Raw genomic sequence first — 26,461 nt, 5'->3', positions numbered from 1 at the left:
CACCAGTTCATAAGGTGCTAGTCAAACCAAAGGTTTTCTATCCTAGTTTATTAGTAGTCTAATGTACTTCAATAAGGTGTTTGATAAGGTTTCCATGGCAGGCTGATGGAGAAAATGAAGTCGCATGGGGTCCCGGGTGTACTAGCTAAATGAATAGAGAACTGGCTGGGCAACAGGAGACAGAGAGGTGTAGTGGAAGGGAGTTTCTCAAAATGGAGAACTGTGACCAGTGGTGCTCCATAGGGATCCGTGTTGAGACCACTGCTGTTTGTGATGTACATAAATGATCTGGAGGATCTGATAGTCTGATTAGCAAGTTTGCAGATGATACAAGTGTGAGGTGATTAACAAGTGTGAGGTGATGCACTTTGGTAGGAGTAACCGGAAGGCAAAGTACAGGGCTAATGGTAAGATTCTTAGCAGTGTAGATGAGCAGAGAGATCTCGGTGTCCATGTACACAGATCCTTGAAAGTTGCCACCCAGGTTGACAGGGCTGTTAAGAAGGCGTACAGTGTTTTAGCTTTTATTAATAGAGGGATTAAGTTCCGGAACCAAGAGGTTATGGTGAAGCTGTACAAAATTCTGGTGCGGCCGCACTTGGAGTATTGTGTACAGTTCTGGTCACCACATTATAAGAAGGATGTGGAAGCTTTGGAAAGGGTGCAGAGGAGATTTACTAGGATGTTGCCTGGTATGGAGGGAAGGTCTTACGAGGAAAGGCTGAGGAACTTGAGGCTGTTTTTGTTAGAGAAAAGAAAGTTGAGAGGTGACTTAATTGAAACATATAAAATAAGTAGAGGGTTAGATAGGGTGGATAGGGAGAGCCTTTCTCCTAGATTTTCTTTGTTCTTTGTTCTTCGTACAATTCCTTAACAAGCATCTTCTGAAAATTCAACGTCTATTTGCTCACCTCTATCTATCCTACTTGTTAGGTCCTAACTATTACTTTGATCTGAGAATAAATGTAATTCTTGAAAAAGCAAGACTTAACAAAACAGTTCAGCATCTAGGACAATTCACAGATAATTTCACTCATGATCCCTACAGATTTGTAGAAAAATGTGAATACGGAGCTTGGAAATCAGAATTCATAAGAGATGAATTATTGGAATTTTTGGAACTACTGTAAAGTTTTTGACAGATTTATTACACTCCATAGATGATTTGACTTTGGAGAAAGCCACTCTGTACCATCTATAGGATGCACTGCAGAAATTCACTAAGGGTCCTCAGGCAACTCCTTCCAAATCCAGGACCATCTAGAAGAACAACTGCATCAGATACATGAATCACCACCACCTGCAGTCCGCTCACTGCTCTGACTTGGCTATATTCCTTTAGTATCATGGGTGCAAATTTTAGAACTTTCACTGTAATAGTGTTGTGGGTCTACCTGCACAAAATTAACTGCAATGGTTCTAGCAGGCAGTCCACCAGCATCTTCGTAAGGGCAATTAGGGATGAGAAATAAATGCTGGTTCTGTTAGTGAAACCCATTTCCCATGAAAGTAAAACATTAAAATTGAGATGGTGAATGATCAGAAGCCTGAAAGCGATCCAGATTAAGCTATAGAGGAGATCAATCTTATCACAGGAGATCTGCAGAACCCATTCCCTTCTTACAGTATAAAAACGCAAAAGACATATAATAATCAAGTACAGAGAGTAGATGAGAGTGTAGATATTAAGAGTCAGTGACAATGCTGGGAGTTAGGAAACGTCACAGGCACAAACAGTGCCCAGCAATTTTTTAAAAAAAGCGTTATGTCAGCAAAACAGTAGGTTACTTCCAGAAATTGTGCAAAAATAGGACATCCTTACCAAGGAGCAGGAAATCAGATAGCTATTAAAAAAGATGTTCATGAAGTAGAGCAATCTGCAATGCAGGAGACATCTAATGTGTTTCTGGGGAAACTGGTAATCCATCCAATTCATTTTGACAAGAAAAATTTCTATAAATAGATACCTTATTTATTTTCAGTTTGATGCAGAGGCAAATGTCAGTATTTTATTAGATAGTAACAATGGTGAAGAAACATTGATTACAGCCGACAACAGTGAAATAACATGGTCCAGGAGCTGTCGGCATTATGTTTAAATGTATGTGATATACAGCGCTGATACACAAGAGATGTCAGAGAATAGAGAATGCACACTTTAAATTCCAACTCTTGAGCCAGAATTTGTCTTCACCTCAACCTTATTCAAATGGAAGAAAGAGATCAACTAATCATAATCAATAATGAACAGGGTAAAAATACAACTAATTATGTCAAATCTGTTCAGAAATGCCAATCAGGTAACAGCTGGTCAAGGAGTAGCCAGTTAGGGAACAATTTAATTTAATTTGTTTTATTATTGTCACGTATTGAGATACAGTGAAAAGTATGGTTTTGCATGCTATCCAGACAAATCATTCCTTACAAATATATATCGAGGTAATTAAACAGAATGCAGAACATAGTGTTACAGCTACAGCGAAGGTGCAGAGAAAGGTCATCTCTAATATATGACAGCTCCATTCCTAAGTCTGATAACAGCGAGGAATACTCTGTTCTTGAATCTGTCGGTACGTGTTTTCAAACTTTTGTATCTTCTGCCTGATAGAAGAGTCTAGAAAAAGAATATAACTGGGGTGGGAGGGGCTTTGATTACAGTGGCTGCTTTCCTAAGTCAATGGAAGGAAGCTAGTTTGTGAGATGGACTGGGCTGTGTTAACGACTCTGTCATTTCTTGTGGTCTTGGGAAGAGCAGTTGCCATACCAAACAGTGATGCATCTGGATAGAATGCTTTCTGTGGTGCACCTATGAAAATTCGTAAGAGTCATTGTGGACGTGCCAAATTTCCTTAGCATTCTGAGGAAGTAGAGGCACCGATGTGCTTTCTTGACTGTAGCATTGAAGTGAATAGACTAGGACAGATTGATGGTGATATTTACTCTAAGAAACCTGAAGGTCTCCAACCATCTCTGTCTCAGCATCATTGATACAGACAGGGGTGTGCCCTCCACTCCACCTCCTGATGTTGATGACCAGCTCCTTTATTTGGTTGATATTGTTATCTTTATGCCAGGCCACAAAGCTCCCTATCCCTTTCTTGTACTCTGTCTTGTCATAACTGTGATGATCAGCAAATTTATAAATCGATTTTAGAGCTAAGTCATGAATGTATAAGGGGTATAGTAGGGGCTGAGTATGCAGCCTTGCCAGGCATTGGTGTTGGGGATTATCGTGGAGGAGATGTCGTCACCTACCCTTACTGATTGCAGACTGTGGGTCAGGAAGTCGAGGATCCAGTTACAGAGGGAAGAGCAGAGGCCTAAGTCTCGGAGTTTGGTTGGAATTATGGTGTTGAGGGTGGAGCTAAATCAATAAATTGGAGTTTGACATTGTCAGGACTCTCTTCGTCATCAGCTGTTCCAGGGATGAGTGTAGGGCCATTGAGATGGTGTCTGCCAATGGACCTATTGTGATGGTAGATGAATTGTAGTGGATCAAGACAATCTGAGAAGCTAGAGCTGATGTGTGCCATTACTAACTCTCAAAGCATTTCATCATGATGGGATGTCAGAGCCACTGGGTTATTACGACACATTGCTTAAGTTTTATGTTGTGCCGGATGATGGAGTTTTCTTGAAGCGTGTGGGAACCTCACATTGAAGTAAGGAGGAATTAAAGATGCCCGCAAATACTCGCACCTGCTGGTCCACACAGGATCTGAGTACATATACACCGTAGGAACAACAGGAAAAAGGGAAGGAATTGATAGTATTGAACAATCTGGTCAAGGAATAATTAGTAGAAAATATCATTGGGGTTCCTAGAGTCAATCAGCAGCCCAACAAGAGGACAGAATCCATAAGATTACATACATTGGCATAAGTGAATTGTTTCATACTGTTAAAACAGGATGAAAATACATGACTAGATGGGATTTGCAGAAATATCTTCCACTCCCACCTCCTATCAACGCTGAGAAGAATTCAGATGACCCACAGCACATGCAGCATGGTGACAAGTCGTTCGCACTGCTGCCTCACAGCACCAGGGACCCGGGATCAATTCCATCCTCGGGTGGCTGTTTGGAGTTTGTACATTCTCCCCCTGTCTGCGTGGGTTTCATCTGGGTGCTCCAATTTCCTCCCACAGTCCAAAGATGTGCAGGTTAGGGTGAATTGGCCATGCTAAATTGTTCATAGTGTCCAGGGAGGTGCAGGCTAGGTGGACTATCTAAGGGGAATGCAAGGTTACAGCAATGGTGTCAGGCAGTGAGTCTGGGTGAGATGGTCTTCGGAGGGTTGGTTTGGATTCAATGGACCAAATGGTCTGCTTCTCTGCTGTAGGAATTCTATGATCTGAACTCATTAATAAATCTTTAACTTAAGATATTAATTCAGGAACATAGCTTGGTGAAAAAATAATTATGGTCGATTTGAATTTGATGTTAGATGAGGAGACAATATGCTTTCAAAAGAAACATTGCAAATCTTCATTTTTCAGGAAATAATCTTCAACACCCGTGTTAGGGATCATGCTAAGTAAGAGACAAATTCTCAAGTAGCACAACTGAGGAACTGCTCATGATAATAAAGTGTGAAGCTGGAAGAACACAGCAGGCCAAGCAGCATCTCAGGAGCACAAAAACTGACGTTTCAGGCCTAGACCCTTATTATCTTGGATTCTCCAGCATCTGCAGTTCCCATTAGCTCTGAGGAACTGCTCATGTCGGGTTCACCAGTAAAGTAGCCATAGTGTCTTTTTCTTCTTTATTCATTTATGGGATGAGGTAGTCTCTGGGTTAACAGTCCAGCGATAACACAACAAGGCCATCGCCTCCAGTGGGTGAATTCAAGCCTTCAACCTTATCAACAAGTTGAAATAAACAGTCTGTGTACTTCGAGAAGATTATGAATAAAGATTTGCTTCCACAGATTGAAGATGGGCTGTAAGAGGCTTCCATGGAAGCCATCACTCAGCTGAGACCACAATGTCTCCTGACTCAGGACCGTGTCTAATGGGAAGATCAAGGATACCATTAAGAAGAAATTGCCTGGCTTAGAAATTCAGGTTTCTGCAAAAATAGAAAATATTTATTTCATCAAGTTAACTGTCTTCCAAGAAGGCAATTCACAAGATTATGGACCATCCTCTATGCAATATAATAGGTCAATTATCTGTTTCAGTAAGAATTTCTTTGCAACAGAAATTCAAAACATCAAAAATCTAACTCTCACTTCAGTGCAGTGAGACTTTTCAGATCTTGAATAGTATCAAGTCAATAGCCCTCAAGACAAAGTCCTACCAATCTCCAAAATCTGCAGAGAACATGTTTGGAAAGAACTGTGAAACCTTCAGGCTGCCTCAAGTTATAAAGGAGGGAGATGGGGTTGTGGTGAATGTAATTTTATATAGATGTGTAAGCTGATTATGGGGAAAAAGCTAAGAGGGAAATGTTGTATAAAGTAATGATTCTGAAAAGGTTGATGATGAAAACACATAAAGCTCTACCTAATCTGATAGTGTCATAATTACTCAGGTGGGCAGAGGTATAACATCTTAGGATCTTGAAAGGGAAAGAAATCTTAGACCATAAGACCATAAGACATAGGAGCAGAAATTAGGCCATTCAGCATGTCGAGTCTGCTCCGCCATTCAATCATGGCTGATAAGTTCTTCAATCTCATTCTCCCACTTTCTCCCCGTAATCTCTGATCCCCTTGATAATTAAGAGCTTATCTATCTCTGTCTTAAACATAGTCAATGACCTGGCCTCCACAGCCTTCTGTGGCAGTGAATTCCATAGATTCACCACTCTCTGGCTGAAGAAGTTTCTCCTTATCTCCGTTCTAAAAGGTCTTTGCTTTACTCTAAGGCTCTGTCCTCGGGCCCTTCCAACCGGAACTCCATCAACAAACACATTGATTTGGAGCCCATCTACCACCCTCTGAGAAAAAGAACAGGAAATGACATCACCAACACAGGAAATGACATCACCAACCCAAGGAAATCTAAACAGATAAATAGAAAGCGGGACATAACACTAGCGCTTCACTGGAGGCTCACTGTTGATATTACCTAGAATGGTGACAAAACGTATGAAAACGAACTTTCCAGCTCAGCGAGCAAAGTTACATCCAGAACCTCAACCTGAGCTACAAATCTTCTCAAAACTCACTCTATCTAACCTCCACTGCTACCTTGTACTATCATCCATATGCCTATTTAATAGCCGCTTAAATGCCCCTAATGAGGCCGACTTCACTACCCTCTCCCTCAATGCACTCCGTGCCCCTGCCACTCTCTGAGTAAAGAGTCTACCTCTGATGCCTCCCCTATATCTACCTCCACTCACTTTTAAACTATACCCCCTCGGAAAAGCCACCTCCACCTTTGGAAAACATCTCTGACTGTACACTCTATCAATACCTCTGATCATTCTGTACACCTCTATCAAGTCACCTCTCATCCTTTATCATTCTAAGGAGAAAAGCCCTCGCTCTCTCAACCTTTCCTCGTAAGACCTTCCCTCCATTGCAGGCAACATCCTGGTAATTCTCCTCTGCACCTTTTCCAACGCCTCCACGTCTTTCCTGTAATGAGGCGACCAGAACTGAACATAATACTCCAGGGTTTTGTATAGCTGGAGCATAACTTCACAGCTCTTGAACTCAATCCCTCTATTAATGAAAGCTAATACACCATGCGCCTTCTTAACAACTCTATCCACCTGGGTGGCAGCTTTCAGGGAACTGTGGACATGAACCCCAAGATCCCGCGGCTCCTCCACACTGCCAAGAATCTTTCGTTAACCCTGTATTCTCTTTTTAAATTTGTCCTTCCAAAATGAGTACCTCACACTTTTCAGGGTTAAACTCCATCTGCCACTTCTCAGTCCAGCTCTGCATCCTATCAATGTCCCTTTGTAACCTAGAACAGCCCTCCGCACTATCCACAATGTGACCCACTTTCGTATCGCCCGTGAACGTCCTAATCCACCCCTCCACTCCTACATCCAAATCATTTACAAAAATCACAAATAGAAGAGGATTCAGAACAGATCCTTGTGGTACACACTTGTAACTGAGCACCATTTTGAATATTTTCCGTTGACTACCCCATTTGTCTTCTAAGGGTCAGCCAATTCGGAATCCAATCTTCCACATTCCCCCCATCCCATGCCTCCTTACCTTCTGAATGAGCCTGCCATGGGAAACCCTATCAAACGCCTTACTTAAATCTATATATACCACGTTGACTGGTCTACCTTCATCCACGTGTTTGGTCATCTCTTCAAGGAATTCAGTAAGGTTTGTGAGGCATGATCTACCCCTCACAAATCCATGCTGACTATCATAAATCAAACTGTGCCTTTCCAAGTGATCACAAATCCTATCTCTCAAAGCCCTTTCCAATAATTTGCCCACAACTGATGTAAGACTAACTGGTCTGTAATTTCCAGGGTTATCCCGATTCCCTTTTTTGAACAAGGGAGAGAGTTTGCTTCTCTCCAATCTTCCAGCACTACGCCTGTGGACAGTGAAGACAAAAAAAGGATTGCCAAAGGCCCGATGATCTCTTCCCTCGCTTTCTATAGAATCCTTGGATAAATCCCATCAGGCCCAGCGGACTTATCTATCTTCAACTTCCTCAAAATTCCTAGTATATCTTCCTTACTAATATCGACCTCCTCTACCCTACCGGCCTGTTTCACACTGTCCTCTTCTACAACTATGTCCCTCTCAGTTGTGAATACTGAAGAAAAGTATTCATTAAGGACCTCTCCATTTTCTTTAGGCTCCATGCACAAATTCTCTTTACAATACTTGATCGGCCCTACCCTTTCTCTGGTCATTCTTATTCCTCACATACGTGTAAAAAGCCTCGGAGCTTTCCTTGATCCTATCCCAAGGTTTTCTCATGCCCCCTTATATCTCTCCTGAGCCTTTTCTTCAGCTCCTTCCTGGATAACGTGTATCCCTCTGGAGCCTTTCCCATTCCTTGTTTCCTAAACCTTATATAAGCATCCTTCTTCCTCTTAACCAGTTGTTTGACCTCTCTCGAGAACCATGGCTCCCTCAATTGACCACATCTTCTCTGCCTGCTGGGGATAAACATATCGAGCACACGCAGTATGCATTCCTTAAACAATCTCCACATTTCAATAGTACACTTCCCTGACAGCATCTGTTCCCATTTTATGTTACCCAGTTCTTGCCGAACAGCATTGTAATTAACCTTACCCCAATTATAAACCTTACCCTGCTGTATGTGCCTATCCTTTTCCATGACTTTTGTAAAAGTAACTGAGTTATGATCGCTACCACCGAAATGCTCTCCTACCAACAGGTCTAACACTTGGCCCGGTTCATTGCCAAGCACCAAATCCAAAGTGGCCTCTCCTCGTGTTGGTCTATCTAAGTACTGTGTCAGGAATCCTTCCTGAACCCAGTGGACAAAATCCGCTCCAACTAAACTATTAGAACTAAAATGTTTCCAATCAGTATTTGGAAAGTTAAAGTCACCCATGACTACAACCTGTGATTTCTGCACCTTTCCAGTATTTGCCTTCCAATCCGCTCCTCTATTTCTCTGCAACGATTAGGGGGTCTATAAAAAACACCAACAAAGTGACTGCTCCTTTCTTGTTCCAGATTTCAACCCAAACTGACTCTGTCGATATATCATTCTCGAACTGCCTTTCAGTAGCTGCTATACTTGCCCTAAATAGCAGTGCCATTGCCCCATCTCATTTTCCACTCTCCTTATTTCTTTTAAAGCATCTAAATCCCGGAACTTCCAACAACCATTCCTCTCGCTGAGTTACCCAAGTTTCTCTAATGGCCACGACATCGTAATTTAGTTTGGGAAACATAGTCAGCATGGATGAGCTGAACTGAAGGATCTGTTTCAGTGCATTCTGACTCTATTATGAGTGTCACAAATTTAAATGAGTACCTTTTATTGTACTCTTTCTGGACAGTGGTATATCATTTCACAGGTATGACCATTTTCAGTATTTGACTGAGATTGAAATTCTAATGGATTTCAGCACAGCTGGCATTTCATCTGTGTGAGGATGAATGACAGTTTCAGGAAGCTCGAATAACAGAATGTTCCTTTTCTTTTTTAATAAAAAAGCCAAAATAACAGATTGCAAGCATTACAAGCTTGTTTGAGAGTAAGTTGCATGGTCAAAGTGAGGGAGACTTGGTCAGAATGATTAATTCAGTAAGTAATTAATAAGTAAGTAACTGAGCATTTAGGTAAAACTGAGAATTCACAGCAGAGAGAGTAAGTGCTGTTTTAATTGAGGCTTACTCCATGAAATAAATTTTCCAGAGTGGGAGGTGAGCAGGAAAGGAAGCTAAGGCATAGATCAAGGGGCCTTGCTGCCCAGAGAACAATGGTGCCTCATGACACCTCATATGCAAGGAAAGCAGTTGATTGGTGTGTAGGTTTTATTTCTAAACTTTGAAATGGAAGATGCATTTTAATTTGTTTCCAGAATTTTTTCTCTTTTTCTGAGAAGTAACTAGTTAAGTTTTAATAAAGCTTGTACATACTTCAAGAGTAATATATAGTTTTTTTAGAGTAGCAGGACAGCAAGTCAAAAAGGCCAAGTGGCGTGTATGTACTGCAGTATGCGAGGCATCATGGACAGTCCAGGTCTTCCGTATGAACACACCTGCAAGAGGTGTCACCAGTTGCACAAGGTTGAGTTCTAGGTTTCGGAATGTGATCAGCGACTGATATCATCGTTGCGCATCCTAGAGGCAGAGTACTACCTGGACTGTCTCAAAAATGCATAGGTCAGGATTCCCAGTCCAGAGGAAGGCCAGGTCCTAGCAACACACCACATGGAGAGGCATAAAATTACTGACAGCAATTTACAGTTGCTGTCAGTTTCACAGCAATTACTGACAACAAATGTTGATGATTTTACCATTACTACAGCGGCAAAATCCAGGTTATAGTAATTGAATAAGTCAAAGCCCATCTACCAAGAGTATCTGTTCTGACATTTCACGACTATCCATATCTTTTTGTGAAAATTGTGGATGAGTCCTAAATTAGTACACATTTCTTACATACCTGTTAATTTCTTCTTGTTAAAAACCTGAATGGATGGGAAGGTGATCAGTGCTAGATGGCAAGTTGGGTGCAACATTTGCAACTTATTAAAGATCTAGGAAGATTAAGTCATAAACTTTAACATCAATCCTAGCTTTCGTGTAGCTCTGTAGAATGCTGCATTGTACAGCGGGAATGTGAGTTTAGGAACTTTGGGAAATGGAAGTTGGTCACTTGGAGATTCATAATATGGTGCAGAATAGCTTGATATATGATAACATGGTGTTAGAAGAAAATGAATTTCTGGGATTTACCGCTGTACCTCTTGACGGATTCCAGAAACAGTAATACTATGCATGATGCTCGGTTGTGGAGCACGGGATTGAGGTATTTTTGAAAACTCTTACAAAAAAGATTGTTTCCTGATCACTACTACAAACTTTGTGTTCCTTCTAGATTGATGAAATTCCTTTTTTTTCAAGAATGAACAACTTTTCTCTTCATTAAGGAGATGAAAGTTTGCTATCCTTGACCACAGGATTAGGTCAATGTGGGTTTTAGCAGCAGCAAGAGCTGGTGCTTAATGTAAAAAACTTCATAGCTGTATAGAAGGTGATATAATGTTACAGTGAAACAAACATTGATGTTAAAAAATAGACATGTAAACACAAATCCTAAAAACAGAACAAAAAAAATAGTTCCAAAAAAATGCTGTACGGTTCAAGGTGTGAGGGGGAAGGAGATACTGGGGAATGAGGTTTTTAAAAATATCAGAAAACACACGTACCGTACAATGTATTGTCAGGGCGCTGCAAAGGTTGGAAAGGTGTTCCAGGTCTAGCAAAACTATTTTGAGAACTTTTCTGAAGGTGATCTTTGAAAAGATTGAATTCAGTGCTTTGTACTTCAGAGATGAAAGAGGTGTCCTGTATTGTTAAGGGATGTGTATAGTCAGTTCTGCTATAACACGTGTTTCTCCAAAGCAAATTGGCTTTAATGCGATTGAAGAATTTAGACCACTATTTGTAGAACACAACCTTTCCTTATCCATATTGGTCATAATGTGATTCTGGCCCCATTCAGTTAAATGGCACAGTATTTGTGCTAATTTCTTATAACACAAAATCACACGAGAACAGAACTATCATGTTATTTCACAACTGACTGTATTTAACTAGCTAGGCCAATGTGTTTGGGAAATGTTTACACCAAAACATTGGGCTGGGTTATGTTCGGCAGGGTTTCAAAATCCTAAAAAATAAATATCTGAATGAATTCCACGTGGAACCCATTCACTTCTGGATTTAACTGAGGTAGGTGAGCACATTAAATATGACAATGAACCTTACTATCCAGCATTTCAGCTACAAAATGATCATCTAATTTTTACAAGTCTTGGAGAATTCAACAGGTACATTCAAGTGAGGACTTGCTGGATTTAGACCATAAACACAGGAACAGAATAAAGCCATTCGGCTCATCAAGTCTAGTCCGCCATTTGCTCATGGCTGATGTGTTTCTCAACCTCATTCTCGGGCCTTCTCCCATGACCCTTCATTCCCTTACTATTCAGAACCTATCTAACTCTGATTTAAAAGCACTGAATGACATTAGCCTCCACAGTCTTCTGTGGCAATGATTCACCACCTTCTGGTTGAAGAAATTCCTCTTCATCTCAGTTCTAATTAGTCATCATTTCACTCTGAGGCAGGGCTTTCTGGTCCCAGTTTCTCGTACTAGTGGAAACATCTTCTCCACATCCACTCTATACAGGCCTCTCAGCATTCTGTAAGTTTCAATCAAATCCCTCCTCATCCTTCTAAACTCCATTGAGTACAGACCCAGAGTTTTCAACCACTCCTCATACGACAAACCCTTCACCCTGGGATCATTTTTTGTGAACTTCCTCTGGAACCCCTTCCAAGGCCAGCACATCTTTCCTTAGATATAGGGCTCAATACTACTGACAAGATTCTAAATGCGGTGTCTAACCAGAACCTTATACTGTCTCAGCAGTAATCTCTGCTCTTATGTTCTAGCCCTCTCGAAATGAATGCTAAGATTGCATTTACTTTCCTAACTGCCAACACAACCTGGAGGTTAATACCTTTACGTCAGCTAATCTGCCAGGGCATTCCTTACAAATGTGCCTGTCCTCTGAACATCCCCAGATGGCATCTGATTCCACCACTACCCATTTCATCACAAAGATCTCAAATTATCTTTTTATTCTTGTATTCACTCATGGGATTTATTGCCCATACCTAGTTGCCCTTGAGAAGGTAGTGTGGACCTACTCCACCCCCTGGCACCCTCAGCCTCTGGCATGGCCCCACCTCTAGGCTTCCAAGGCATGTGCAAACCTCATACCACTGAAGGCTGTGCCACTGCCACCCAATCCTATAACTTCTATAGGCTTCTGGGGCTTCTAATTTCAGCTAGGTCAGCAAGTAAAAACCCAAGTCTCTCTGTATCTCCCTAAGTCTGTGTAAGTAGGACTGACTGTGCACCTTGCTATGTCATTAAGTGGAATAGTTACATTTTCTAATTAACAGGAAAGCACAGGAGAGATTGGTTTAATCCTGTGCATAAAAGTGACACCGGTCTCTTTAAACCGCCAATCACAACGATCAAGAAGGCCAAGGGCAGCAGATACATGGGAACGCCAACACCTGCAAGTTCCCCTTCAAGTCAATCACCATCCTGACTTGGAAATATTTTGCCGTTCCTTCACTGTCATTGGGTCAAAATCCTGGAACTCCCTTCCTCACAGTATTGTGGCAATTTCTACATCCAAAGAGCTGCAGCAATTCATTACTGCCTTCTCCAGGACAGTGAGAAGTGGATAATAAATGCTAGCCTAACCAATTAAATACACATCCCTTGACAATAGGACATATCCTTCAACTCCAAAATGTACTTTGGGGAATCCTCCAAGCTTTGCTTGCTCAGGACGCTCTTCCTAATTTTTCAGGTAAATCGTCCAGACAAAGCCCAACCTTGAAGGTCGGGTCAGGCTTAGAAATAAAAATGTGAAAGGATGGAGTAAAAGACACAGAAAAATTGAATTAATGATTTTATTGTGGCGTATATAATTTTTCTGAATTTTATCTCAAATCTGACTTTAGAAATCTCAATTATGCGGAAATGAACTTCGTCTCAAAAAGGCATTTTAAATTCCTCGGTAGTATAGTGGTAAACAGTGAAAGCTGATTATTTATGTGGAGAAATACAATCATGAAGTATTTACATTGACACCTTCAGTGTTAAACAGTGACAAAATTAGTTGTTCTAAATGGTGCCAAAAGGATATTAGGTTTAAATACAGGACATGTGGAAGATTTTTGAACAATGTATGGAAGGGTAGGAAGATAATATATGTAGACATTAATGCTTTGTTAATGATAAAGAAGGGAAGGGGCAATTCATTTCCTGAGTGATGCTGGTTGAAACTACATTTTTTTAAATTAAGAAAGATCAATGGCCCACAAAATCCTATGAAGTTTTCATTCATTTTTTATAGCTATTTCACTTACATCTCATGAAGACCAGATGAGTAATAGGACAGACTAGGGCTCGGTGAATGGGCTTGCTGGAGCTGGGCCTTTGCAAATCGTGGAGGAACCGGTGGGCTTGAGGTAGGAACACCTTTAGCATCCCTTGGAGGAACAGGGGGAGCATTTAGAAGACGGCATTCCTCCTTCACCTAACAAAAGAAAACAGTGAAACATGGCATATGTCAAGATTTAAACATAGTACAGGCCAAGCTTCTATTGATCTGTGTTAGAGTGTAACTATTTTGCTAATTCTATTAATTCCAATGAAATCAGAAGTCATCACGAAGGCAATCAGACCATTTCAGCTGGCTTGACACATTCTGTCTGTCAAATTAATAGCAATAGTTTGTAGGAGCATGAGTGAGCCATTCAGCTCTTCAGACATGCTCTGCCATTTTAGATCATGACCTCAGAGATATGTTTCTGTGCTAACCACATATCCAAAGATAAGGAACTGCTTGTGCTGCAGAGATGGTTTAAAACTCAGAGCTTGAACATGCCATGCCAAAAAGATATCATTAATGAATGATTGATCACTTCTAATAATAACTTATGTTTGGTGTTAGGTTGAATGGCCTCTTTCTGTGCTGGAGAATTTTATACACTTCCATGAAATCAAGTAGAGTTCAAAGTGACAGCTCCAGTGCCAGTGCCAACCCAGCTGTGTAAAACAGACCACATTACAGCTGAGGAAGGAAGAGGACCCTATTTGATGAATGAACAGTTGTTGTAAGCATGATAATTACTTATTTCTAAGTATATGACATGAAAATAACAAGTGCTGTGTCATCAATCCTATCATGAAATGATCATCCTTTGTCCAAATCGCACTGAATCCATTTTGCCCCTCCCCATTAGTGCAAACTAACCTCTTCCTGCCAGCCACATCTTCTCCAGCAATTCCCTCCCAACAAGAATCAAGCCTGTCAATTAGGCTGGCTGTCACACAGGGAACCCCTTTTACAAAAATCTTACAAAGCACTGGGTTAAAACTCTATGAATATAGTTGAACACCAGACGTGAATTACTCACCTGGGTTTGGAGTTTCCAATCCACCAAGTATTAGGGCCAACATTTCTGTGCAACAAAAGCCTAATTAAAAACATTAGGAGTAAGTTAAGGACTCTGGGGTCTATTCTCGATGGAGTTTAAAAATATTATGGCTGGTCTCATTGGAAACTTCAGAATACAGAGATGCCTGGATAGAATGAGTACAGAGATGACATTTTCCACTCATAGCAGAGACTAAAACCCGAGGACGCAGCCTCAGAAGAAAGGCAAGACCCTTTATGAATGAAGAGTTTCTTTAGTTAGAGGGTGGCAAATCCATGGAATTCACTTCCACATAATTGACTGTCTTTAGGACACATATAGTTAGGTATTGATTAGTGAGGGGATAAAATGTTAATGTTGCAGGGAAAAGGTTGGAGAATGGGGTTGAAAACAAATCAGCCATGATCGAATGGCAGAGCAGACTTGATGGGCTGAATGACCTAGTTCTACTTATTGAAATTAGTCATCACTTGCCTTTGAACCTCAAATGCAACACAGTCACTTTCTAATGTGACTTTGAGAAAGATCTTCATGTCTTCCTAGTGCTTCTTGACTGACTACCGCTGAGTCAGAGATTAGTTCTTCCTCCCTCTCTAAAGCCAAGCTGGTGTTCCATAGCTATTATACACTGTATAGCAGGTGACCACAGGAGTAACATGACTGCCCAAAGGGACAAGCACACTTTGCTCTCCCTTATGCCTTCTTTGAATGTCCTCTTGGGGAAGGAGGATGGAAGGAAATTGTGAAGTAGGCTGGAAAAATAATGATAAGAACAACCGCTTGAATGTGAAAAATAATGATTTCAGATATTGGGGGACTAAGTTTGAGGCAGTAAAAGATATAGGGTACATTTGCACTTGTCATGTGAGGATAAAGCCAGCACTGCAAACTCTTGTAACTCTTCACAAAGCTCACCAAATTTTAATATCCACTGAAATTACACAACACCTACAACAAAATGGGCTCTTATGTTGAAATCCACCCCAATATTTCCAATTAAGATTCGAAGTCCCTATTTTTAAAAAAAAATCTGAGCCAAATTCTGTAGGTTTGTCGCATTTCCTAGTGGTGCGTACAGGTTATGGCAGTAATTAGATTAGATTAGATTCCCTACAGTGTGGGAACTGGCCCTTCGGCCCAAAAAGTCCATACCACCCCTTGAAGTATCCCACCCAGACTCATCCCCCTATAACTCACACACCCCTGAACACTACAGGCAATTGAGCATGGCTGATCCACCTAACCTGCACATCTTTGGACTGTGGGAGGAAACCAGAGCACCCGAAGGAAACCCACACAGACACGGGGAGAATGTAATAAATTATTTTGATAAATTTGGCATGATTAACAAGATAAGTGCAATTCATACATACCTGTCCTGTGATTACATGCCCTCGGGACAGGTTGTTATAGTTTATCCTCTACTTTGAGGCATTGACTGATCAATGACAGACAGACGTATCAATGCACAGTGTGTTTTCTGATTGGTACCTGCATTTCCAGTGCATGTCTTAATGGAATCACCCCTAGCATCAATAGTGCATGAAATAAAGCAATGGTGCAGGATAATAAAATGTGAAGCTGGATGAACACAGCAGGCCAAGCAGCATCTCAGGAGCACAAAAGCTGATGTTTCGGGCCTAGACACTTAATCAGAGAGGGGGATGGGGAGAGGATTCTGAAATAAATAGGGAGAGAGGGGAGGTGGACTGAAGATGGATACGGGAGAAGATAGGTGGCGAGGAGACCGTGGCTCCCTTGTCCGCTCCACACTCGCGCCCCAACTCCACCACACCTGGCACTTTCCCCTGCAACTGCAGGAAGTGCTACACCTGCCCCTACACCTCCTCCCTCACCCCCATCGCAGGCCGCAAGATGACTTCCCACATCAAACAGATGTTCACCTGCACGTCTGCCAATGTGGTATACTGCAACTGCTGTAGCCGGTGTGGCTTCTTCTACATTGGGGAAACCAAGCGGAGGCTTGGGGACCGCTTTGCAGAACACCTACGCTCGGTTCGCAGTAAACAACTGCACCTCCCAGTCACGAACCATTTCAACTCCCCCTCCCATTCCTTAGATGACATGTCCATCATGGGCCTCCTGCAGTGCCACAATGATGCCACCCGAAGGTTGCGGGAACAGCAACTCATATTCCGCTTGGGAACCCTGCAGCCCAATGGCATCAATGTGGATTTCACCAGCTTCAAACTCTCCCTCCCCCAAGTGCATCCCAAAATCAGCCCAGCTTGTCCCTGCCTGCCTAACCTGTTCTTCCTCTCACCTATCCCCTCCTCCCACCTCATGCCGCACCTCCCTTTCCTACCTAATAACCTCATCCCGCCCCCTTGACCTGTCCGTCCTCCCCGGACGGATCTATCCCCTCCTTACCTCCCCACCCATACTCTCCTCTCCACCTATCTTGTCCTCTATCCATCTTCAGTCTGCCTCTCCCTCTCTCCCTACTATATTGCAGAATCCTCTCCCCATCCCCCTCTTCTGATGAAGGATCTAGGCCTGAAACATCAGCTTTTGTGCTCCTGAGATGCTGCTTGGCCTGCTGTATTCATCCAGCTTCACACTTTGTTATCTTGGATTCTCCAGCACCTGCAATTCCCGTTCTCTTTGAAAGCAATGGTGCAGACTTCGTTCAAATTTTAGAAAAGAAAGATTATCCAGGGGGGATCAGACAGCCAAGGCTGACAAAGGAAGTCAGGAAATGTATCAAAGAGAAAGAGACAGCCCACAAAGTGGCCAAGGGCACTGGGAAATCAGAAGATTGGGAAGGCTACAAAAACAAACAGAGGATAACAAAGAGAGCAATAAGGAAGGAGAGGATCAAATATAAAGGTAGGCTAGCTAGTAATATTAGAAATGATAGTAAAGGTTACTTTCAATACATAAGAAACAATCGTGAGGCAAAAGTAGACATAGGGCCGCTCCAAATTGATGCTGGAAGGCTAGTGGTGGGAGATAAGGAAATAGCTGAAGAGCTTAATAAGTACTTTGCGTCAGTCTTCACAGTGGAAGACATGAGTAGTATGCCAACAATTAGGGAGAGTCAGGGGGCAGAGTTGAGTATGGTAGGCATTACAAAAGAGAAAGTGCTAGAAAAGCTAAAGGGTCTAAAAATTGATAAATCTCCTGGCCCCGATGGGGTACATCCTAGAGTTCTGAGGGAGGTGGCTGAGGAAATAGCAGAGGCTTTGGTTGTGATCTTTCAAAAGTCACTGGAGGCAGGGAAAGTCCCAGATGATTGGAAAATTGTAACCCCCTTGTTTAAGAAAGGATCAAGGCAAAAGATTGAAAATTTTAGGCCGATTAGCCTAACCTCAGTTGTTAGTAAAATTCTAGAATCCATTGTTAAGGATGAGATTTCTAAATTCTTGGAAGTGCAGGGTCAGGTTAGAACAAGTCAGCATGGATTTAGTACGGGGAGGTCATGCCTGACAAACTTGTTAGAATTCTTTGAAGAGGTAACAAGTATGTTAGATCAGGGAAACCCAGTGGATGTTATCTATCTAGACTTCCAAAAGGCCTTTGATAAGGTGCCTCACGGGAGGCTGCTGAGGAAGGTGAGGGCCCTTGGTGTTTGAGGTGAGCTACTGGCTTGGATTAAGGATTGGCTGTCTGACAGAAGGCAGAGAGGTGGGATAAAAGGCTTTTTTTCGGAATGGCAACCGGTGACAAGTGGTGTCCTGCAGGGTTCAGTGTTGGGGCCACAGCTGTTCAACTTATATATTAATGACCTGGATGAAGGGATTGGGGGCATTCTGGTGAAGTTTGCCGATGATACGAAGATGGGTGGACAGGCAGGTAGTACTGAGGAGGCTGCAGAAAGATTTCGACAGTTTAGGAGAGTGATCCAGGAAATGGCTGATGAAATTCAATGTGAGGTTTTGCACTTTGGCAAAAAGAATACAGGCATGGACTATTTTCTAAATAGTGAGAAAATTCGTAAAGCTGAAGTACAAAGGGATCTGGCAGTATTGGTCCAGGATTCTCTAAAAGTTAACTTGCAGGTAGAGTCCGTGTTTAAGAAAGCAAATGTAATGTTGTCATTTATAAAACCATAAGACCATGAGACATAGGAGTGGAAGTAAGGCCATTCGGCCCATCAAGTCCACTCCCCCATTTAAATCATGGCTGATGGGCATTTCAACTGCACTTCCCTCCACTCTCCCCGTAGCACTTGATTCCTTGTGAGATCAAGAATTTGTCGATCTCTGCCTTGAAGGCATCTAACGTTCCGGCCTCCACTGCACTCCGTGGCCATGAATTTCACAAGCCCATCACTGTCTGGCTGAAGAAATATTGTCTCATTTCCATTTTAAATTTACCCCCTCTAATTTTAAGGCTGTACCCACGGGTCCTAGTCTCCCTGCCTAACGGAAACAACTTCCCAGTGTCCACCCCTTCTAAGCCATACATTATCTTGTAAGTTTCTATTAGATCTCTCCTCAACCTTCTAAACTCTAATGAGGGTCCAAGAGGTTATCTCAAAAGGGTTGGAAAAGAAAAGCAGTGATGTGCTTCTGAGACTTTATAAAACTCTAGTTAGGCTCCATTTAGAATACTGTGTCCAATTTTGGACCCGACATCATATTAAGGACATACTGGCCCTGTAGCGTGTCCAGCGGAGATTTACACGGATGATCCCTGGAATTTTAGGTTTAACGAGCGATGAACGGCTCAGGATCCTGGGATTGTATTCATTGGAGTTTAGAAGGTTGAGGGGAGACCTAATAGAAACTTACAAGATAATGTATGGCTTAGAAAGGGTGGACACTGGGAGGCTGTTTCCATTAGGCGGGGAGACTAGGATCCATGGGCCCAGCCTTAGAATTAGAGGGGGTAAATTTAAAATGGAAATAGGAGACATTTCTTCAGACAGAGAGTGGTGGGCTTGTGGAATTCATTGCCACGGAGTGCAGTGGAGGCCGGGATGTTAGATGCCTTCAAGGCAGAAATTGATAAATTCTTGATCTCATAAGGAATCAAGGGCTATGGGGAGAGTGCAGGGAAGTGAAGTTGAAATGCCCATCAGCCATGATTTAAATGGTGGAGTGAGCTCAATGGGCCGAATGGCCTTACTTCCACTCTTATGTCTTCTGGTCACATGGTCTTATAACAAGGTATACAGCTGGATGAACACAGCAGGTCAAGCATCATCAGAGGAGCTGGAAGGCTGGCGTTTTGGGCCTGGACCCTTCTTCAGAAACGGGGAATGGGAAGGGTGTTCTGAAATAAATAGGGAGAGAGGGGGAGGAAGATAGAAGATGGATAGAGGAGAAGATAGGTGGAGAGCAGAGAGACTGGTCAAAGAGGCAGGGATGGAGCCGGTAAAGGTGAGTTAGGGAGGAGATAGGTCAGTCCAGGGAGGTTGGACAGGTGAAGGAAGTGGGATGAGGCTAGTAGGTATGAGATGGGGGTGGGGCTTGAGGTGGGAGGAGGGGATAGGTGGGAGCAAAGACAGGTTAGGGAGGTGGGGACGAGCTGGGCTAGTTTTGGAATGCGGTGGGGGAGGGGAGATTTTTTTCATCTTGTGAAGTCCGCATTGATACTATTGGGCTGCAGGGTTCCCAAGCGGAATATGAGTTGCTGTTCGTGCAATCTTCGGGTAGCACTGCAGGACACCCAGGATGGACATAACAAAGTGTGAAGCTGGATGAACACAGCAGGCCAAGCAGCATCTCAGGAGCACAAAAGCTGACATTTCGGGCCTAGACCCTTCATCAGAGGCCCTTCATCTGGTGAAGTGTCTAGGCCCAAAACTTCAGCTTTTGTGTTCCTGAGGTGCTGCTTGGCCTGCTGTGTTCATCCAGCTTCACACTTTGTTATCTTGGATTCTCCAGCATCTGCAGTTCCCATCATCACCCAGGATGGACATGTCACCTTTTCAGTTTAGGTCAGTGACTCTGCTCCTGCTTGCCATTAGCAAAATAAAAATTTTCATAGGACACTTCCACTTGCTATAATCCATAGCACTGCTGAAGTATGTCACTCATATTCCCGTTTTTGATGGGAGTTGTATTGTATATGCTAAGTGCTGAATATATAACCTATTCTGGGGGTCTTCTCATTATTCAAGCTTGAGTAAACTGGTAGAACATAATTTTTGTACCCTCTATTTATGAAACCTACTGTAACAATTGTCAGAAGTTCCTTCATTTATCTCAGGTTTGTACTAAATGATAAAAGCATGAACCCCAGGTAAAACCTACTCACCTACTTCATATAAGGGAACAATAATCGAGAAAGTAATAACCTTATGTCCTGCTCAGTACACAGAGATCTTGAAATCCCCTGCAAAAAATATTCCATCCTTATCAATTTGTGCTACTAGTGCTTGGTTTCTGACTAAGAGAGGTCAGAAAGTGAATCAAAGTTACAATGCTTGGGAATTATTTGCACACATATTAAAATATTAATACCTTTACTAATGAGTGAAGATATTTGAACCATTGGTGCAACTAGGGAATGCAGGCAAGTCTAAGAGGAGATTACAGCCACTTATGGCTTTTTTGGCAAGAGATTAAAATTACATTTCCGTTTCTTGTTACAGGCAATAAAAACAATTATAGTGGCATAAATTATTTAGAATGCCGGAAACAGAAAGTGCTTTTTCAGCAGGCACAGATGGTCCTGCTTTACAGGAAAAGGTAGCTGTAAGTTAAGCACTGCCCACAGGAACAGTTTCTGTACCCACGACAATTAACTGGCAGGCCTAAATGTTGCACATGACCAAAATGTGTAAGCCTTGTATTCCTTAAATAGCATTGTCTTGAATCTCTGTCTGCCAATCATTTATGAAGGTAAATATTTCCACAGACAAGTATTCACCTTCTATAGCAGTTTGTGGTGAAGCTTCAAATATACTCCATCCAAACTAACACCAAAGCGCAATATTGCAGATGGCAAATAAAATCAAACTAATTGGTCATTGACTCGAAGCATTAATTCTTTCTTCTTCCACCTGACCTACCGAGAATTTCCTGCATTCTCCATTTTCACTCCACATGATCTATTTTGATTACACCAAATTTTGCACTGTTCAGGAGCTCACTTAGGATATCAAGTCTTTCTCCACCAGTCAGACAAGAGATTGGAAAACCAGATATAGTTGTGTCCAGAAGTTGCACCTGTCTATATTCTTACAAGTACATACAAGATTGACTGAGTTCTAAATAAAAACAAAATATAAGTTTAAGTGTTAGAATGCCAAAGCATGTCATTTGTAGTTTAAAAACTATTAAATAGCATTTTCTGCATGTTTGGTTGCTGGCAACTTAGCAATACGGCATTGCAATATTTTAAGTCTCAACCCATTCCGAATCAACTTCTGTCTCTTTAGGTCAATAACCAAATTATAACCAAAGTTATCTATGTTCCACATCTTAAAATGGTGAACTAATTGCTTCTTATTCTGCAATATTTCAAGTAACATTCAGCATCCTCACAAGAAAAGGAGGGAAAAGAAATGGCCACTGTAAACTAATTTTTATCTTCATCAGCACTGCTGGTAAAGATTTGGGAGCAGGCAACCTGCCTATATTCTTCATTTTGGAACTGTGGGGCAACATAGCTCAAAAAATAGTCCAAATATTCCAAGATCTATTTTTCGAAGGGTTAAATCTTTGACAGGTTTATCTATTTAACTTAAATAAATTCATTGCCTAAAGCTTTCTATGAAGGATACCCCATATCGTAACGAGGTTGTGAGAGCCATGTCTTCCTCTGTATTCTTCAAGAATCTAACCTTCTCTTAAACTACCAGGTAGCATCACTAAGATGATATACCACACTAGTAGCCAAATAAGAAACAATATACTTTCATACAGGAAAAATTATTTGCAAAGTCACATTTACTGTATATCCCCAGATATTCTGAGAAGCAGCTGATAGAATGCTCCGAGACTAAGTCAGCAGTTGTAATAATTATGCTCTGACGATGAAGCCAAATTGTGTACATCAGAATTTTTATGAATTACCAGTGATACAAGGCAAGCTTTGATGGTGTTTCAAGGAATTTCGGCTGTTTGGAAACTCAGTATGGCAATTTCCTCCAAAAACCTTTCTGTCCGTCTTCCCTCTATTAAGATGCTTCTTGAAACCGACCTTTTCCCGGTCTCAATATCTCATATGATAGGTATTACATTGTTTGATAATGCTCTTGTGAAGCAACTTGTGATGTTCTACTAGATTACAGATGGTTTATAAATGCATACTGTTGTTATGTGTGATCTTGGTGGGAGAGTTCCTATGGCAGTACTGTTTTTCTATACGAATATATAGTTAGAACCAGGAGAAGGCCATTCAGCCCCTCAAGCCTGCTCTGCCATTCAGTAAGATCATAGCTGATCTGACTGTTAGCTCAAATCTGCATTCCCACATATAAGACCATAAGACATAGGAGTGGAAGTAAGGCCATTCAGCCCATCAAGTCCCTCCGCCATTTAAATCATGGCTGATGGGCATTTCAACACCACTTCTCAGCACTCTCCCCGTAACCCTTGATTCCTTATGAGATCAAGAATTTGTCGATCTCTGCCTTGAAGGCATCTAACATCCCGGCCTCCACTGCACTCCGTGGCAATGAATTCCACAAGCCCATCACTCTCTGGCTGAAGAAATGTCATCTCATTTCCGTTTTAAATTTACCCCCTCTAATTTTAAGGCTGTGCCCATGGGTCCTAGTCTCCCCACGTAATGGAAACAACTTCCCAGTGTCCACCCCTTCTAAGCCATACATTATCTTGTAAGTTTCTATTAGATCTCTCCTCAACCTCCTAAACTCTAATGAGTACAATCCCAGGATCCTTAGCCATTCATCATATGTTAAACCAACTCCAGGGATCTCCGCTGGACATGCTAGTATGTCCTTCTTGAGGTGTGGGGCCCATAATTGGAAACAGTATTAAAAATGGGGCTTAACTAGAGCTTTATAAAGTCTCAGAAGCACATTGCTGCTTTTATATTCCAACCCTCTTGAGATAAATGACAACATTACATTCGATTTCTTAATCACGGACTCTACCTGCAAGTTAACTCTTAGAGAATCCTGGACCAACACTCCCAAGTCCCTTTGTACATCTGCTTTACGAATTTTCTCACTATTTAGAAAATAGTCCATGCCTGTATTCTTTTCTCCAAAGTGCAAAACCTCACATTTAATCACATTGAATTTCATCAGCCATTTCCTGGACCACTCTCCAAAACTGTCTAAATCTTTCTGCAGCTTCCCCACCTCCTCAGTACGACCTGCCTCTCCACCTATCTTTGTATCATCGGCAAACTTCACCAGAATGCCCCCAGTCCCTTTATCCAGATCATTAATATATAAGTTGAACAGCTGTGGCCCCAACACTGAACCCTGCGGGACACCACTTGTCACTGGTTGCCATTCCAATAAAGAGCCTTTTATCCCAACTCTCCGCCTTCTGTCAGACAGCCAATCCTCAATCCAAGCCAGTAGCTCACCTCAAACGCCATGGGCCCTCACCCTCCTCAGCAGCCTCCCGTGAGGCACCTTATCAAAGGCCTTTTGGAAGTCTAGATAGATAACATCCACTGGGTTTCCCTGGTCTAACATACTTGTTGCCTCTGCAAAGAATTCTAACAGGTTTGTCAGGCACGACCGCCCCTTACTAAATCCATGCTGACTTGTTCTAACCTGACCCTGCACTTCCAAGAATTTAGAAATCTCATCCTTGACAATGGATTCTAGAATTTTACCAACAACTGAGGTTAGGCTAATCGGCCCATAATTTTCCATCTTTTGCCTTGATCCTTTCTTAAACAAGGGGGTTACAACAGTAATTTTCCAATCATCTGGGACTTTCCCTGACTCCAGTGACTTTTGAAAGATCACATCCAAAGCCTCTGCTATTTCCTCAGCCACCTCCCTCAGAACTCTAGGATGTAGCCCATCGGGGCCAGGAGATTTATCAATTTTTAGACCTTTTAGCTTTTCTAGCACTTTCCCTTTTGTAATGCCTACCATACCCAACTCTGTCCCCTGACTCTCCCTAATTGTTGGCATACTACTCATGTCTTCCACTGTGAAGACTGACGCAAAGTACTTATTAAGTTCTTCAGCTATTTCCTTTTCTCCCATCACTAGCCTTCCAGCATCAATTTGGAGCGGCCCTATGTCTACTTTTGCCTCTCATTTGTTTCTTATGTATGGAAGGAAGGTTTTACTATCATTTCTAATATTACTAGCTAGCCTACCTTCATATTTGATCCTTTCCTTCCTTATTGCTCTCTTTGTTATCCTCTGTTTGTTTTTGTAGCCTTCCCAAATTTCTGATTTCCCAGTGCCTTGGCCACTTTGTGGGCTGTCTCTTTCTCTTTGATACATTTCCTGACTTCCTTTGTCAGCCATGGCTGTCTAATCCCACCCCAGATAATCTTTCTTTTCTTTTTGGATGAACCTCTGTATTGTGTCCTCAATTACACCCAGAAACGCCTGCCATTGTTGCTCTACTGTCTTCCCTGCTAGGCTCTGCATCTGGTCGATTTTCGTCAATTCCTCTTTCATGCCCCTGTAATTACCTTTATTTAACTGTAACACCATTACATCCAATTTTGCCTTCTCTCTTTCAAACTGCAGACTGAACTCTACCATATTACGATCGCTGCCTCCTAAGTGTTCCCTTACTTTAAGGCCTTTTATAAAGTCTGGCTCATCACATAGCACTAAGTCCAGAATAGCCTGCTCCCTTGTGGGCTCCATCTCAAGCTGTTCCAAAAAGCCATCCTGCGAACATTCCATGCGTTCCCTTTCTTTGGATCCACCAGCAACATTATTCACCAAGTCTACCTGCATATTGAAGTCCCCCATGATCACTGCGACCTTGCCTTTCTGACATGCCCTGTCTATTTCTTGGTGCATCTTGCGCCCCTGGTCCTGATCACTGTTAGGAGGTCTGTACATAACTCCCATTCTGATTTTTTTGCCTTTGTCGTTCCTCAACTCCACCCACACAGACTCCACATCCTCTGACCCTATGTCATTCAGTGCCATAGATTTAATTTCATTCTTAACTAACAAGGCAACACTGCCCCCTCTGCCCACCTTCCTGCTTTTTCCATATGTTGTGAATCCTTGGACGTTTAACTGCCAGTCCTGAACTCTCTGCAACCATGTCTCTGTGATGTCTACCACATCATAATCAGTCAAGAGGATTTGTGCTGTTAATTCATCTACTTTGTTGCAAATACTACGAGCATTTAGATAAAGTGCATTAATGCTAACTTTCTTATCATTAGTTGAGAGATTGGAAATCCTAAAATGTCTGAAGCTATCCTTCCTTTTTGCTGTATTCCTAGTCTGATATCTCTGATAATCTTTTGCTCCCTTGCTCAACTATAAATATATCCACCTCTGCCTTAAAAATGTTGAAAGACTTAACTTTCACTACCAGATAAAATTACCGACTCTGGTCAGGTATATTCTTGGAGTTATCATGTAGCCTCCAGCCTTCTTCCATTTGCCAATATTTTTATTTTGTCAAAACAAAATTGTGAATTTATTTGTTTCTTATAAATTTTCCTGATGCAAGACAAAGTAATAATGTAAATTATGTATTAACACCACAAACGCTATTTTGGTTCAAGTTTCCTTGTTAATTGTCCTGATGAGTATAAAATGAAAAATTTCTACAAAACGCGACTTTTTTCTGGAATGCTCAAGTCCTAAACTGCTAATGACAATTTTCTGTTCAAGTTTTCACTTGGGGGTTATTAAAGCAGTAATCTGTTTAAACTAAATTGC

The 26,461-nt window shown here is 41.9% G+C and overlaps 1 protein-coding gene across 5 annotated transcripts in view; it reads right to left on the bottom strand.

The window, feature by feature from the left end:
* gareml (GRB2 associated, regulator of MAPK1-like) overlaps positions 1–26,461 on the bottom strand; it is a 224,310-nt gene that overhangs the window by 12,468 nt on the left and 185,381 nt on the right. For all 5 annotated transcript variants that reach the window (XM_059645679.1, XM_059645680.1, XM_059645681.1 and 2 more), the window contains one exon: positions 13,609–13,778. In XM_059645679.1, coding sequence (XP_059501662.1) covers positions 13,609–13,778 — 170 coding nt within the window. The remainder of the gene's footprint in view (positions 1–13,608; positions 13,779–26,461) is intronic.

The sequence above is a fragment of the Stegostoma tigrinum genome, chromosome 4 (assembly GCF_030684315.1).
Source record: "Stegostoma tigrinum isolate sSteTig4 chromosome 4, sSteTig4.hap1, whole genome shotgun sequence".
Taxonomy (NCBI): Eukaryota; Metazoa; Chordata; class Chondrichthyes; order Orectolobiformes; family Stegostomatidae; genus Stegostoma; species Stegostoma tigrinum.
The sequence above is the reverse complement of the archived record's forward strand: the minus strand, read 5'-3'. Positions and strand labels throughout refer to the sequence as shown.